Source organism: Melanaphis sacchari, unplaced genomic scaffold (genome assembly GCF_002803265.2).
Source record: "Melanaphis sacchari strain LSU unplaced genomic scaffold, SCAv2.0 Contig11_pilon_pilon, whole genome shotgun sequence".
NCBI classification, from domain to species: Eukaryota; Metazoa; Arthropoda; class Insecta; order Hemiptera; family Aphididae; genus Melanaphis; species Melanaphis sacchari.
The window spans coordinates 5,152,593-5,170,102 of NW_020270469.1; the positions used below are offsets into that span (position 1 = coordinate 5,152,593).

The 17,510-nt window shown below is 29.4% G+C and overlaps 2 protein-coding genes and 1 non-coding gene across 3 annotated transcripts; all 3 read left to right on the forward strand.

Moving 5' to 3' along the window:
* The first annotated feature begins 640 nt into the window (after positions 1–640).
* LOC112604316 (dual specificity protein phosphatase 14) lies at positions 641–3,275 on the forward strand. The gene is made up of 3 exons (XM_025353287.1): positions 641–804; positions 987–1,221; positions 3,019–3,275. Exons 1-3 carry the CDS (start codon positions 680–682, stop codon positions 3,226–3,228), a joined length of 570 nt encoding a protein of 189 aa, XP_025209072.1. The 5' UTR covers positions 641–679; the 3' UTR covers positions 3,229–3,275.
* A 6,544-nt stretch (positions 3,276–9,819) lies between these two features.
* LOC112604371 (THO complex subunit 4-like) lies at positions 9,820–10,623 on the forward strand. The gene has a single exon (XM_025353370.1). It carries the CDS (start codon positions 9,835–9,837, stop codon positions 10,621–10,623), a length of 789 nt encoding a protein of 262 aa, XP_025209155.1. The 5' UTR covers positions 9,820–9,834.
* A 3,199-nt stretch (positions 10,624–13,822) lies between these two features.
* Trnam-cau lies at positions 13,823–13,894 on the forward strand. The gene has a single exon. It is a non-coding gene; the product is annotated as a tRNA-Met (tRNA).
* The last annotated feature ends 3,616 nt before the right edge of the window (positions 13,895–17,510 follow it).

Consider the following 17,510-nt stretch of genomic DNA (forward strand, 5'->3'; position numbering starts at 1 on the left):
ATAAGACAAATATAATGTCGCTTTTATCGTTCATCATTAGATGCCTTCATTACTTAAATACAGTAGTTAATGTTGAAATTTGGAATTAATTATACAAAATAAATCGTAAAATTGTATACTGTAAAAATAATGAATTAAAATGAAATAAAATGTATTACATTTTTGTGCTGTATCATAATATACTTGGAAGCCAGAATACACAGAAACTGTACTCAAAATTTAAAATAAAAATATTTAACCCTCCACAATATGCATAACAATAACACGCAACGGAAATGTTGCAATACCTATTTTACTTCCTAGTTCCTCTACGAACACCACATGACAGGGTCAAAGTTATCGGTGCAGGACGCAGGTCCATGTAATAATAGTAGTAATAATAATATGATAATGAATTACGATATAACATGTACATTAAGTGAACGTAACAGTGGTGACTGTTGGTTACAACTTACAAGTCGCCAGTCGGTCGAATAACAAAAACAAAGATCTAAAATAACAATAATAATTATTATTATTATTACAAGAAGAACATCAACAACCTGGGCGGCGCATTGGTCCGCTCGAGCGCGCGGCGGTCGTCGACCACTGCACGGCGTCGCGCGCGACGTACCGAAGGAGTGTGTTATAAAAGCTCGTGTCCATCCGCATTCTCGAAACAGCCGACTGCTGATATATCATGGCTAGCACCGCAATACTACCGAGCAGGTATTCTTCGCGATCCGCGGATTTGCCGCACGACCGACGCAATAACAGGGTCGCTGTCAATGGTGGGTCCACCATCGTTCTTGATAGATCAGACTTGTGAGTACTTAATAATATTATGATGACAAATTATACCGAGAAATGTTTCCCGCCAAAAAATATAAATATTTATTTAAAAAATTAAAAAAAAAACCTAATTTATTTACCCAAATATTTTTTAGATTTTTAGATTATCAAATCGAATGATATTATAAATTAATTATATGTTTTTACCTACACAGATTTAGCGTGTCGCCTATTTGTCCCGGACTGGCTCTCTGTGGCGCTCTGTCCATTTACACGGATAAAGAAACGGTAGCCGCGCTTCGGCCAACGTGTCTGATCAATTGTGCCGGCGAGCTTCCCGACACGCCGCTACCGGATACCGTGCACAGGTACCATAAGGTACCAGTGACGGACACCGCAGTTACCGACCTCGGACCACACATGGACACGGTTACGGATCTCATACACCAGGTATATACCTATTATATTACGAGGCACTTTGATACAAGTTGTTACTTAACAGATATTCATATCGATGATGCTATTTTCAACTGTTCAGACCGAAACACCACCTGAAACCAATCAATATTCGTTTTCTATAAACCTACGTTAAGTCAATAGTTTTAATTTTTATAGGGAAGTACCTAGGTTATAACTTATATTTATATATGTACAGTATTAATAAATGTAAAATAAAATTATTTATCGCACGTTATAATACATACAAATACCTATACAATAGTTAATACGTTATAGATAATGAATAATATTTATTATATCAAAAAAGCTTAAAATTATTATAGGATTGTTTTATACACATTTTTATTAGCTAGGTACATACATATATTTTTCAAGTTTATGGGAACGAAAAATTTCTTATAAAAAAATATTTGATTATGTACAAATCTAAAAATAGAATATAAACATTTGGAAATATGAATGCCGAATGGGGTTCCAGCCCGACGTCATATTAATAAGAGTATATTAATGTACTGATGAATAAACATTTTTTAGTGCTATACTACGACATCCAATTATCCAAGCGACTAAGTCATGTGTCAAAAATCTTGACATAAAATAAGATTGTGAATTTGTTAACTTTCAATTTAATGGAAAAAAATTTATTGTTTTGATAATAACATTCTACTATATTATTAAAATAAGTTGACAATATTTCAACAACGTAAATTTTATAAGCATTATAATACTTTATGTCTTTATACGATTTATATGATCAAGAAAATGTATTTATTTCAAAAATGAAGTTCATCTAATTTTCAAAAAGGAATAAACATTATTTTTATTTGACACTTGATTATACCTAGTATAATTTATTAATATAAAATAACACGGGTACATAAAATTTAATACTATTTATTGTTTCTATCTAAATAATAAACTGTCAATAAATACTTAAATTATTTTTATGTAAAAAGATATTGGACAAAATAACAAACTAAAACTATAATTAATTTTATAAGTTAGTATTTTAGAAACGTTATATCAATTATCATAAGGCAAAATGTTATCTAACTATGAGTTATCATATTTATACAAATATTTATTCAAACACTGAAACAGGTGTTTAATTAAAATGTTATGTAAATTATCAAAATTACCCAAACCGTTATATACATTATACATAAACAAAAATATGTACACATATGTGATACATTTGCGAGTATTGAATATAGGCCAGGAAATACGTAGGATTAATCGCTTGGCGCCCATCCCGGTATGCAATTCCTTTGGTCCGTCAAACGAGCATGAAAGAAAACGCACTGAAAACCGGAAAATAAGTTGTTGTCAGATAAAAACAAAAATGGCTGTCAACGGTATTTTGAAAAGTTTCTGCCAGAAACTGTAAAAAAATGAAAGTTAAGAGATAGATATTTATAGGACTGTGATTTGTAAAAAACAAACATTGGGTGTATTTATAAATTTCCTTGAAATAATGGACAGGTAATACTCGTATGTCGGCTTAATTTAAAAGTAAACAACATATTACAGATAAATGTATAATAATATGATTTTAAAGCTGTAATCGTGAGAATCAAAAGATTCTATTTCCGTTTTTACTTATTTGACAGACCACGAGATGTCTAAAATACAAAACTATTTTAAAATATTATACTCTTTAATTCCAACAGTTATAATGTACAATATTAAAAAAATATTTTTAATGCCAAAATTATGAAAAACATGAATAATATTACCTATATTAATAATTTATTAACAATACATCCTATGTGTTTTAATTTGTTGTAGGAATATATTTCTGGAGGTACAACAATAATACATTGTGCAGCTGGAGTGAGTAGATCAGCTGCTTTTTGCATTGCATACTTGATCAAATATCGTGGTATGACCATGAATAATGCATATCGTCACGTATCTAAATGCAGACCTTGTATAAATCCAAATACAGGATTTATTAACCAACTAATAGAATTTGAAAGAAAATATAGAGAGGAATAACAGTGTATAAAATAACGTTTATAATACACAAAAATCATTCCAAAAAAATAATTATTGTATTGTATATAACTAATATTGTAAGCTTTTTAAATGTTTTAATTCCTATAGAATGATAATTTTCGTTTAAGATTTTTAAATTGCAAATGTTATGATTCTATGATTGTATAATTTGTATAATATATTTTATCCTTAAAATGTTATTTGTAATAAATAATAATATAAATATATAAAATTAAAATAATCTAGGATACAAATACAATTTTCATGTGTAACTACCTATACCTATGACTTGTATTACTTTCATACTTAGTTGTATGCTGCACATAAATAACACATTTACGTACCTAACACTAAAACACTAGTAGTTAATTTCTATATATTTTAAAATAAATACTATTCGTTTGATTGGTTTATCAAACCCTAAATCGAATATCAAATATAATCGTTTCCTTTATATAATCATACCTCAGAAGTTACTATATGTATAAATATACAAATATTATTTATAAATTATAATAATTAATAAATCATAGCATTCAAAATAACAAATCTGAAGGAGTGACAGGAGTGTTCAACACTTACACAATTTTTCAACATATTTTACTCTACATGTAACATTTGTAAGAACTTAATTTTCCTTTTAGAATATTATTCTATTGCATTGCCCAAATGACATGAAAACTCATTTTTTTACATAATCAAACAATATAATATGAAATATGAACCTTGCTATGCTCAGAACCTAGTTTTATTATTTTAAATTTGTTAATTTACAATCAATCTATATAAAATGAATATAATGCGTGCAATAAGTGTGATGTGAATTAAAATATTCAGGCATTTAACATTAACATTAAATACCTTTTTAGTTTCTTCTATACCCATTACCCATCAAGTTCTCTTTCCATTTAGGACTAACTGCGATAACGAATAGTGGAAATATTTTCTCTGCAGTGCTTCATTAGATCGTCTAACATCTACTCTTAATATGAGTATGGCTAAACACTTAATTCTCTAATAAACCTTAAAATATTCATACATTTATGCCCTTAAAAATTATCACATATGCTCTAAAAAAATGCAAAGCTGCTATTATATGTTCTAAAAAATATTTTATTTTTCATTAAAAACTAAAAATTACGAATTTATTTAATATTAAATAAAGCATTTTTAATTTAATTTTCACAGTAAAAAGTGTACCTAATTAAGAATATTTTACCAACTGACGAAAATACATACGATATCAACAGACGAATTGACATCAACTGACCGTATTCGGCGTATTTTTTATCAACGGATTTCATGCTTTTCACAACACAAATTGGGAAAACACACAATAAATAGATTATTTAATTATTTTAATCAACTTTTTTCAATCCCTAGAAAATTAATATTAAATATTGTACAGTGGTACGTATAAAATATTATTTTCTGTGTCACATATTTTTTTAAATTTTGTTTTTGATGAAATAAGTAAAATATGTACTTAAAATGCAAATACAACAATATATGCACTTAAAAGGAAAAAAAAGCTGAATATACAAAATAAAAATGATTGATTTAAACTTCTAGCACTATGAAACAAATGTCTACATTACTTAACTATGTTTTGAATGATAATTGAAAAACATGTTAACTCCTTTAAGCTTTCTATAAATATGTGTAGATTATGTAGGTATACATCATAATATATACTAGTGATAGGCACAGCTTAGTGTTGGAAAATTAGAAATACTCAGATACACCTACTAATAAATGGTTAAATTAACTAAAGAATAAATTAAAAATTATGTAGTGGTGTTAAAGTAATCAAAATAATATGTTTAATAGAATACAAAAATTTAACCTGCTAAGTGCATAAATTAATAAAACATTTTGTCATTATTATTATTATTTTTAATTTTTGAGTAATAAATGTTTTCTTCTTGATTATAAGCTAAATAATACCGCCTCATTAATATAATATAGTAACATCATATAATGCATCATTTAAAAACAATTATACTTTCAGCATGCCGTAAATCGGTACAGTATTTTTCTAATTAATTTTTAATTAAAGAACAATTGATATTAATCGTAGGTACGAAAATATTACATTTAGTTGTAAGTAAGTAAATTAATTGTGTGCAATATTGAGATTCGTAAAGCAAATAACAAAATAATAAGTATATACCATGGCTAAACTTTAAATTTAAATAAATGTTTACATTTTGGATAGTTAGTTTGAAGTTGAACGCCACCGTTTTCTTTTTGGCTAGTACCTACTATATAGAACGGATAAAAAAATTATTACGCAAGGTTTTTTTCCACTATATATTATTAACATAATCAATCAGAACGAAATTCACTAACAAAATTACTTTGAAAGATTAAAAATATGTACAAATTTAGGTAAAATATACTGTTCGAATATGAAGTGTTATTTTATATTCGTCTTTCATTTTAGTTTCAGTACATTTTGGCAATAGTTATGTAGTTTGGGCGTTGTGAATGGTATTTTAGTGACGGAAAATAACATTTTATTACGTCACTGTTGCACGCATATTTTTTTTTCATGTCTAATCAAATGAATGACGTTTAATACTATACCTATACGTTTAAGGCTCGGTACATTTACCCCATTTGTCATCCATAACGTAAAATTAAATATAACACGGTATTATTTTCTTTATATTAATAATTTACTTAACATTAAAATCAACTGCGAGTGAGATAATAGGTAATAATAGTCAACAGATTATGACAATGTTCCGTCAAAAAATGTTCATTACCTACGCCAACAACGTATCATACTAATGTATTTTTAGAGAAATAACATTTATATGTATAAAACATCTTAGTAAAAACTTTATTTAAATTTAAAATAACTATCTATTATAACCTTTATTTAATGGAATGAAAAATTCAGTTTTAATAATGAAATATAAGTAAAAAATAACAGTTATTGAATCATTATAATATAAAAATAAATATTGTCAATTAAAAAAACAATTGTAGCAATATTGAAAATTGAATTACATATATATATATATGTTTATCTTATTAACTAAATACATTATTATAGTATACTCTGATTACGATTAAAAGGTTTTTCCATATGATGATCGTAATCGGATTAATACAAAGATTATCTGTATAATGTTAATTTCATCGATACGACGGAGTGTCAGTTGTCGTCCGTCTTTTTAGCGAATAAAGTGATAAAAATATATAACTCAGCGATTTATTTTTCTACACTCGTACCTACACCAAATACACGTATCATCCGCTAAGTGCCATCCACTTGGGCACAACCCGGCCTTACTAAACGATAATATAATTTTGTCCAGTAAGGTCAGTCTTTACAGTTCAGGTGTGGGGTTCCGTGTGTGTATGTGTGTATGAGTATTGGATGTCGTACGAGGTTGGTGACTGGTTTGTTAACGCGACTTTTTTTTTTTACGTTTTGTTGTTGTACGCAACGTAAAAAAAAAGTGCGTTTTATTTTGGTGAGACAGTAACGTGGCATTGTGTTGTTGCCGTACGCGAATTTTTTTTTTTGCAAACGAAACGCTCGTGTTGGTATTTCCGTAGAACACTTAGCTGTTTCGGGCTAGGTTATTTATAACTGGGGCTGGTCGATATTATAATCGTCTTAGATCGACGAAAAATCGCAAATATACGTGACATGTGGCTCGTTGGAGTGAAGTTACAGTGTACCAGTCAATTTTTATATATTATATAACCACAACAGGGCTGGAGTATTGCGTGGCAATGGCTGAAGGTGGTGAAAATGTTGTTGATGGCGGTACCGAGATAGTAACACAACACCGTCGCTGGTTAGGCGATATGTCGGGCGCTTTGCCGGAATTTAACTCGATAAACTCGACTATGGCGATTGATAAGTGGATCGATAAAATTGAAGAATTTGCTATACTTTATAATTGGGACAATGTGGCTGTACAACACTTTGCGTTAGCAAAACTTACTGGTATGGCCAAGATTTGGCGGTACAGTTTACCCCGAGCCGATCGAACTTGGTTCGATTGGGTAAAACTGTTAAAAGATAATTTTCCGTCAACTACGGTAGAAGACGTGATACAACTAAAATTAGATGCACAAAACTTTTCTCGGAAAAATGGGCAGAACATAATCGAATATTTTTATGAAAAAATCGCAAAATGTAACCGTGCAAATATGAGTGACGCCGAAATTATACAGTGGGTAACTAGTTCGCGGATTGGGAAATGATCGATATCGGGACTATCTTGGTCCTCTTATTAAATACCAACGACCGACTGAGTTATTACCACATTTAATTGCCGCAAGCGAATATATACGAGACAAAAACGAATATCCTAATACAAAATCGGATAAGAATTTAATTAAACACGTGAATAGTAAAAATAACAGTCATTTGTCAAATAATCATATTACGACGAAATCGACGGTTATTTGTTTTCGATGTCGAGATACTGGAAATTTATCAAAAAATTGTACAAAAAAATTAACTATAGTGTGTTATTGTTGTTAAAAACCGGGACACAAGGCAAATGAATGTCACAGTAAATTGAACGGACACGGAAGTGGAACGGCTAGTGATAAAGAAAATCCACAGAGTCAAGCAGTATTATAACTTGGGACTTCGGTAGTGCAAAACAAATATTTCAAAGACGCGATTATAAATGGTGTTTGCGTACGTGCCTATGTCGATATGGATGCATCGTGTATAGCCATGAAAAAAAGTGAAGTCGACCGTTTAAAAGTTAAATATGATGAAAATATTCACGATGAATTTATAGGCTATGGTTTTGGACGAGTAAAGGCGCTAGGCCGTTTTGAAACAAATATCAGTATCGATGGCGTTAGTGCGTGTGTGTTGATTAACGTCGCACCCGACGACGTTCAAGAAATTGCGTTACTTGTGGGACACCCGTTTACAGAACAACCACATATAATGATCACCAGCACAGCGGGAAAATTAAAGGTTGAGGAAATTATACCGATTAGTGCTGAAAATCAAATTACTAAAACACCGATGTGGGCAAATGACGCGGTAGTGATCCCCAAAAACCATATAGGACATATTTCGGTTAGTACTAATTTTTGTAGTACCGATTTATATATAGAAGGTGGTATACGACCGACGCAACAAATGGTTCCGCGATGTTTGGTGTCAACGGACGATCAAGGATTAGCGACAGTACCAATAATGAATTTATCGGATGTGGATTACACAATAAAAAAAAGGTAAAACCGTTACCAGAGGTGTATTATTTACGGAAGATAAACTACAGGCTATTAACCGTGAAGTAAATACTGAACCAATACGTATAGACGAAATCAAAAGTGATTTGTCGTCTGATCAAGTCGAAGACGTATGTACTGTGTTAAATGAGTATAAAGAATTAGTCGCCCGAAATCTCCGTCAAGTAGGGTGCACAAATTTAGCAGAGATGAAACTTAACCTGAAGGATGAACAACCAGTTGTTTATCGTCCATACCAGTTATCATTTCACGAACGACAAAAAGTACGAGAACTAATCGAAGAACTAAAGGACGCCGATATTATCGAGGATAGCAGCTCTCCATACGCCAGTCCAATCGTGTTGGTGAAAAAGAAGACCGGCGATATTCGAATGTGCGTCGATTACAGAGAGTTCAACAAGAAGACTGTTCCGGACAAATATCCATTACCTCGTATTGATGACCAACTGGATCGGTTATATGGTAACTATTTTTTTACTAGTTTAGATTTGTTTAATGGTTATTATCAGGTACCTATAAAAGATCCTACTACGCGGGAAAAAACTTCGTTTATTATCCCGGATAGGCACTATCAATTTAAGCGAATGCCCTTCGGACCGACAAACTGCCCGGCAATTTTTTCGCGAATGGTTAATTTAGCATTAGGTAATCTTTTATTTTCGGTAGCCCTAGCATATCTAGACGACATAATTATACCTAGCAAGGATGTGGAAGAAGGCATTAAAAAACTAAAACTTGTATTAGAAACACTCAAGGACGCAGGGCTCACTATTAAACTAGAAAAATGCAAATTTTTTATGCGTAGGTTAGAATACTTGGGATTTGAAATAAGTAGTGGTGACATAGAACCCGAAAAAGAAAAATTTTGGCAGTAGAAAACTACCCTTCACCGAAAAATGTTAGAGCGGTACGAGGGTTCATAGGTCTAGTTAGTTTTTTCGTCAATTTATTAAAGGATTTGCCGTTATTGCACGACCAATTACGGATTTATTATCTAAAAATTTACCATTCATATGGGGAAAAGAACAGGAGAAATCTTTCGAAATATTAAAAAAAACATTAACTAATAAACCTATTTTAGCTATGTACAATCCAGGGGGATACACTGAGGTACATACCGATGCGAGTACACAAGCTAGTCGCCATAGTGAGTATTGGCAACCATGGAACCGTCCGACTAACAACGTAACATTAAACATTGTGATATTTCGTGTGATCAGCGGTTGTTTGCGTTGCGGCCATTTTTGTTAAAGTTTTTGTTGTTTATAGCGTGGTTCCCATTTACTAAGTTTTCTTCACACGAATCTAAACTTCCTGCATTTTGTTTGTGAATCAATAATACACCGACATCTACTCAAGATGGATTTAAGTTTGGACGAACTAATCAAAAGCAAACGGTCAACATCTCGTGGTGGACGTCGTGGCAGCGGAAGACAAGGCGGCTCTAAAAGTGGTGGTATCAGACGCGGTGGTGGAGGATCGAATTTCCGATCAAATGGTGCTACCGGTGGTGGCGGAGGTCCAATGCGTAGAGGCAGACCAATGGCCAGGCGTTCAAATGGATTCAGTCCTTATTCTAAAGGTGATGTTAATGGTTCTTGGACTTACGATATGTATGAAGAACCTAAAAGACAAAAAATGAGGGGTGGTTTATCTACTACCAATATGCATAAGATAGCCATATCAAATTTGGATTTTGGTGTCACATCAATAGATATACAGGAAGTTTTTGATGAATTTGGACCTTTAAAAACTGCTACAGTTCACTATGATAGATCTGGTAGATCATTAGGAACAGCAGATATTGTTTTTGATAGTAAGAATGCTGCATTAAAAGCAGTTCGTCAATATAACAACGTTCCTTTGGATGGACGTCCTATGAAGATTGAACTCGCCACTGACTTATCTACAGTTGCCAATCTTGCTACACGTCTGAGTAGACCCGCCCAATTGCCAGTCCGAGGTACTCGTGGTGGAGTTAGAGGTAACCGAGGTAACTCCAGAGGTGGTCGTGGTAATAGTCGTGGCAACACTAGAGGACGTGGTGGAGGTAGTGGCAGAGGTGGTAGGAATAATGAAAAAAAGATGCCAAATAAAGATGAACTAGATGCACAACTCGATAATTTTATGAAGAGCAAGAATAATTAAATGATTTATATTGTACTTATTTCTTTATTTTCTAATATATATTTTTAAGTATAAAATAGTGTTTGACAATTAAAACAGTGTTATTAGTTATTAACTGAAATAACTCATAATAATTTCTATTAGGTTAAAATAAATTGAACCTATAGTTATACACTTTTATAATTTAACTACTTTCCAATTATTTGTACATTATTCCCCTTAAGTTTTCATGCAAAATATAAATTTTTTTGTTATAAAAAAAAAAAAAAAAAATTGTAAAATTATAATTATATTGTCGAGACGACAATGTGGTCAGGAAGGCCGAACTGTAGCAATATTGAAAATTGAATTATATATATATGTTTATCTTATTATTATACATTATTATAGTATATTCTGATTACGATTGAAAAGTTTTTCCATATGATGATCGTAATCGGATTAATACAAAGATTATCTGTATAATGTTAATTTCGTCGATACGACGGAGTGTCAGTTGTCGTCCGTCTTTTAAGCGAATAAAGTGATAAAATATAACTCAGCGATTTATTTTTCTACACTCGTACCTACACCAAATACACGTATCATCCGCTAAGTGCCATCCACTTGGGCACAACCCGGCCTTACTAAACGATAATATAATTTTGTCCAGTAAGGTCAGTCTTTACACAAAACAAAAAAAAAAATGATCAAATAATAATTTAACTTGGTTGTATAATTTTACCAATCAAATTACAAATGGAAAAAGAAAACTAAAATATTTATAAAAATATAATTCTTATTAAAAAGTAATGTTCCAAATTATTATGCTAACTATACAACTCATCTACAATAGTATTACCCAATTATTTTATAATTATATACTTATATAACTTTCTAATTATTTTCCATTATTAATTATTATAAAATTGTATTTATAAAAATTTAAAAATATGGTTTATTAAAAAGAAATATATATAATGTACTAAATTCAAACAAAATTAAAAAATTTATATAAAACTAAAAATTTTATACATAAAAGTATCTTAATATTTTTCACTAATACAACATAATTTATAATTTTATTGTATGTTCTTATTGATATCAGAATTAGTATTTAATTAAGTAATATTATGTTTATTTATTAATTAAATAAAAATAGAACAATTTTAAAATATTAATTGTACATGCATAGTTGCACAACTCATTTGATTAGGATATTTTATAATATGTTATTAATTATTATCATATATTTTATATCTGTTTCGCATTTTACTATCTCAGTTATCACAAGTCTGTAGTTCATTTATGTTACCTATATACCATATACATTCACATAATACATTAATACATAGTATATATTAATTACGAAAAAAATACCACCCACGAATTTATGTTGTTGTACTTAGTGCCGTATGCAGGTACGTGATAATAATTACTCCTGAACATTGTACTTATGTAAATCGTAAATGCATAATAATATTATATTTAAGTATATAATACAAAATAAATTACTTTTAATTCCTAAAAATACCAACTATCCAACTAGATCCAATTTGTAGTAAAAATTCAACCTTTAAAAATATGATGAGTGATAACACAAAAAAACTTAACATTATCATAAATCAATAAATTAAATTGATTTTAGTTTTCAAAAATAAAAAATTAGAAACATAAGATTTATCAGACATACCTAAATTAAAATCGTATTTCACAAAAAAATTGAAAAAATAATATTATGTTTTATATTTTTATGTAAAAATAAAGAAGTATATATCACATCATTACTATCATGTTTATATATATTGTGTATTTATATACATAAAGAAAAATTGTTGTGTGCCCTACAGATAACCTATGAGATAATTTACTCAAATGTTACATAACATTTACATAGTACCTACCTATTATATGTCATTATGTCGGTACCACTTTTAGATAAAATACATAAATATACATACAAGAGACAATAGTTTAATGGCATATTATAATTTAATCTGCAGAATATTGAAATGTGTTAATTTATTAGTTTATTACATATTTATTTAATCGTACATCCCCACGTTTATGGTTAGCAGAGTGGCACAGTGGAAGCATGCCGAGTCCATAACCCTCCAGAGGTCAGTGGATCGAAACCATACTCTGCTAAACATCATTTTTATAAAAATAAGTAAAATATTATTAAGATTGTACATTTTTATAGAAAATAATTATAATATACAATACACAGTGGAATGTGTTATTAATTATTTGTTTTTGACCACTGTTAATATTATTGTCAAACGTTTTTCCTACAATTTAATTATTAAAAGCTCTGCTCAGAATCTATTAATTTCACAATAATTTTTATTTTTATGTTTTGTTTTGTGTCTAGAAAATATATTCATATATCAATAAGTTTTAAGAATACAGATTTTTTGAAATCATATAAAAAATCAAGTAACAATGGTCATTTTTGTGTACGGATCCTATATTGTTCGTATTAATTTCAAAATATGTGCCTTGATCAGAATCCTTTTTTTTATCGTTTGTAATAGTGTCAGTGAATACATATTTAAATTTTAATACGTCTATCTTACAACAACCTCCTGAACGGTCGTTGATGAAGATTGACGAGGTGTCGAGGTACCTATACTAAACAACTACATTATTTTAAAAGTGGTTTTCAATCGATGTGCCAAAGTGCCTAAACCATCATCTAAGTTTGTCACAAATTTTATTTAACTTAAAAAAAATGAAATATAAATTAATTATTATTATTCAACCATAATAAATTAGGGACAATTTTATGTAAATAATTAAATTGGAAAAAAAATGATCTTCGCTGAAGATAATGTCGTTCATGACTAAGAACAACGTGTGCTATAAAAATTGTATTAAGATAGTGTGGGCATACTGCCATAGTGCCATGTATAAAAAAGATTGAAAACTATATACAATAGAACGATGACTTCCCTAGTTTTTTGAATATATTATTTTAATTAATAATTTTAGTTATTAAAATTTTAATTTTTGTAGTTAATAATCACTATCAAACATTCTTGAAATAGCAAATTAACAAAATGTAAATGTTTGTTAAAACTTAAAAATATAAAGCTCATAGAGTTCATAGAAACTTTAACTAACATTTTTAATGTGATTTTATTGGACTTTCATATTTGTGACAAAAGTATTTATAAGATTTTAATTTTTATCTTATTTATTCAATTGTTATAATTTACCAAGTTATACTTTCATCATTAGCAGAGTGGCGCAGTGGAAGCGTGCTGGGCCCATAACCCAGAGGTCCGTGGATCGAAACCACGCTCTGCTAAAACAAAATTTTTTTAAATTTATGTAAAGCAAAACGAAGACTTTATGTTTTTGTAGAAAATGTACTCAAGTCTCAAGTAGGAATAGTGGATTTAATTTTTTGTTTTGTTTTACAGTATAATAATAAAATACTTTATAATATTTCAATATTGCCACATGTTAAAACATTTAAAACAGTCTAAGCACTATAATACATTATTATTACATAGGTATTTGCCACTTGAATATTTTCAATTTTTAATCTGAATAATTTTATGAAATTGAAAATGAAATATTACTATTTAGGTATTTATTTTTTTTTTACAGTTTTTCTATTTAAAATTATTAGATAATGATTAACTATTAACATCTACAGTGACAGTCTATACTCTCAATAATCTGCAATACCTATGCATTTAGGTATCAGGTGGACAATGAAGATATATCTAGTGATAAAAGATGACCGCCTCGACAGCAGTCTGAAATCGGCGAAACCTGTATTTATGTATATATATGGTTTATAAAGAACCTTTTTTATCAAATGTAACGATTACTTGGAAAAAAATAATTCCTTTTTAAATTAGTAATAAAATATTTTACCTTATCTTATTGTTGGGTAATTTATCATGTATAGAAGTAAATAATAGACTATAAACGACAACATGGTATCTGAAAGGTAGATGTTAAATTGTATATAAGTTTTTAATTTATATTTCATAATAGTTTTAAGAGATAATTCATAAATTTCTCATCTTTGAAAACCAAATTTTGATATTTTAAATAATAGAACTAACATTGAATACATAAAATAATACCTACATAGTTACATGTTATAGAGTATAGACTATATAAAATATATGTATAGTAAAATATATAGATGCCTTAATCACCTTTTTCTCTAACACGGTTATTTAATACTAAAAAAGTGAGAAAGTGAACTTTTTTGTTAAACATTAGGTATCGAATGAGTTACTATAATGGATTTATAAAACTTTGTACTAACTAATTTTAATATACAAATAATTTTATAGTAAAAATATCTATATTTTTCTTGGATTTTTTTTTGTTTTTGTTAATTTGTATCGGTTTTCTCGGACTTTTTTATTGTTTACTTTTGTCAAAATATCCAAATTATTCATTACACTTCCTAATAATGACAAAATGTATAATGTAAAATAGTTTATGGATATTGGTAGTTTTTATTTTTGGCTCACTGTTTTTGCCTATTTTTAAGTTTTCTGTTCTCTCTTTTTCAAACTTTCGATTTCTAGACCTCAATACCTCAGATTATAGGTTGTGTTATAAATATTTTGAACGACGATGGAATATTTATTTTATTTTTTTATTTTACTAAGTTAACGTTAACACATTACGAACGTTGCAAGATATGCTGGGATATTTTTTGAATACGAAGGATAAAAATTGACTTAAAATCTTTTTTATATCACTATACTCCTTTAAAAGAAGTAATAATTGCAAATATGAATGTTAAAAACAATAAGTTTAAAACGATTTTAAAATAGCCATAAAGATAGGACCTATATAAGTATCTATAATTACGTCATGAACTACAGTTAATTTTTTTTTTTAATCCGATAAAAACGGTTAAATATACAATTTATTATTATACAAGTGTAACGATTGTCGTCTATCGACATCGTACATTATTCCTTAAGTAGGGCACACGTTATTAAAATGCTGAGTGTGAGGAATGGCAAGCGGGGCCGACTGCTGACCTAAGGCTTTTAGGCAGCAGTTAAAAGTATATAACAAGGACGAATACGTGTAGAGTAGGAGAGTGTGTGCGAGGAGTGTGTGTGCGACACCAGGAGCAGACAGACGACCAGAAGACTCCTCAACGATCCGTGCAGCCATCCACCATCCACACTCACGGCTTGTCAATCTACCCGGATCGGTAACCTTCATTCTATTATATAAATCTTAAATTATCTGTTAAATATACGTTACATTTTATACAATTGTGCTTTACTTAAATAAGGTAACCCTGATCTAGTATATTAATATTACACACCGAGGTCGAGTCCCCGAGACCTCGTTAATCAAAACATAACTTTATAGGCAAGACGCGAGAGCGTCGCAAAGACCCATGTGAAGAGGGGACGTTACAATTGGTGGAGGCGCCCGTCCCTGGAGTCCCGATTTTTAAGAAATAAAATTTTTCTGAAAAAATTTCGATCCTGAGGTACACCCCTTGTGTTGTAATATTAGTGTATTAGGTCAGGTGAATCTTATGTAAAGTCATTGTCTTTTCAAATTTCTCTTAATGACTAATCATTTTTAATGGACGATAAATTTTATATAAAACGAAATACGAATAATCAGACTGCTAAAGTAACAAACAAAAATATATTATTTTTAAACGAAAATTTCAATTCAGAAATAAATAAAATAAATTTAATAACCTTATTACGATCAATCGAGGAGAACGACTTAGGGGATTTTTTTGAAAATTCTAAATTTGGAAAGATACCTTTTTCGGCTATATTAGTTAAAAAATTTACAATAAGTTTAAAACGATTTTAAAATAGCCATAAAGATAGGACCTATATAAGTATCTATAATTACGTCATGAACTACAGTTAATTTTTTTTTTTAATCCGATAAAAACGGTTAAATATACAATTTATTATTATACAAGTATAATAATAAATAAACATTAAAGAAGACTGTAAAATGTATATTAAAACTTCTATAAAAAAAAATAAAAATAAAAATATAATTGATATTAAAAATTTGAGTTTATTCGCTTACACTATTATGCTAAATTGTTTATAGTTAAAGAAAATATTAACTTAGGCTTTTCTAATAATAGATGGGTAATAGTTATTGGATACATATATTATTATAAATGTATAAATTGTTAAACACAAAATAAATTATTTTTTAACTCATTTATCTATAATATAAATCAAATGTACTATCTGTCTTACTGCCATTATTAATAATTAATAATTCTACACATAACTAAATACAATTACAAATTAAAAACTCCCAAACAGAATACGTAAGATTTCTTTTTGAAAATAGTTAATCACAATAATGTCTAAACAACAATACTTAAAATTGCCATACGATGACCAACTCTCTAATACAGCGGTTCCCAAACTTTTTTGAACGCGGTGCCCTTTTAGGGGCACCATGTTTACCACGGTGCCCTGCTGTATATAACATGAAAGATGGAACAAAAAAAGTACTCATTGAGAACCAATGAAACGTAGACCACGGTGCCCCTAGAAAGTGCTGGCGGTGCCCCTAGGGCACCGCGGTGCACAGTTTGGGAACCGCTGCTCTAATAGAATGACATATTATACAGAACTACAGAAAATATAAGAGTACCTGTATAACAATGTAAGACGGCATCTTTTGATCTTATACTACTATTACCTACATTAAATATAACAATATTATCACATTGATATGTTACTTACTATTTTGGGAAATTAAATTATTTCTTAAAATACATTTTAATTACTTATAAATACTGTATAATATTTCAGACATGGAACATTGGTACTATTTATTTAAAATGTATAAAATCTTTCATTCAATACCAAAATGGTTAAATGTGTATAAATATAAATATTGCTATTCACGAGCTGTATTACCCAGCGTTTTCC

What these genes read in the sequence shown, in the direction of transcription:
- LOC112604316 (XM_025353287.1), top strand. Translation starts at nt 680, where the DNA reads ATGGCTAGCACCGCAATACTACCGAGCAGGTATTCTTCGCGATCCGCG. An exon ending in GTTCTTGATAGATCAGACTT is followed by an intron (nt 805 to 986) that starts GTGAGTACTTAA and finishes TTACCTACACAG; the next exon opens with ATTTAGCGTGTCGCCTATTT. An exon ending in TTACGGATCTCATACACCAG is followed by an intron (nt 1,222 to 3,018) that starts GTATATACCTAT and finishes AATTTGTTGTAG; the next exon opens with GAATATATTTCTGGAGGTAC.
- LOC112604371 (XM_025353370.1), top strand. Translation starts at nt 9,835, where the DNA reads ATGGATTTAAGTTTGGACGAACTAATCAAAAGCAAACGGTCAACATCT.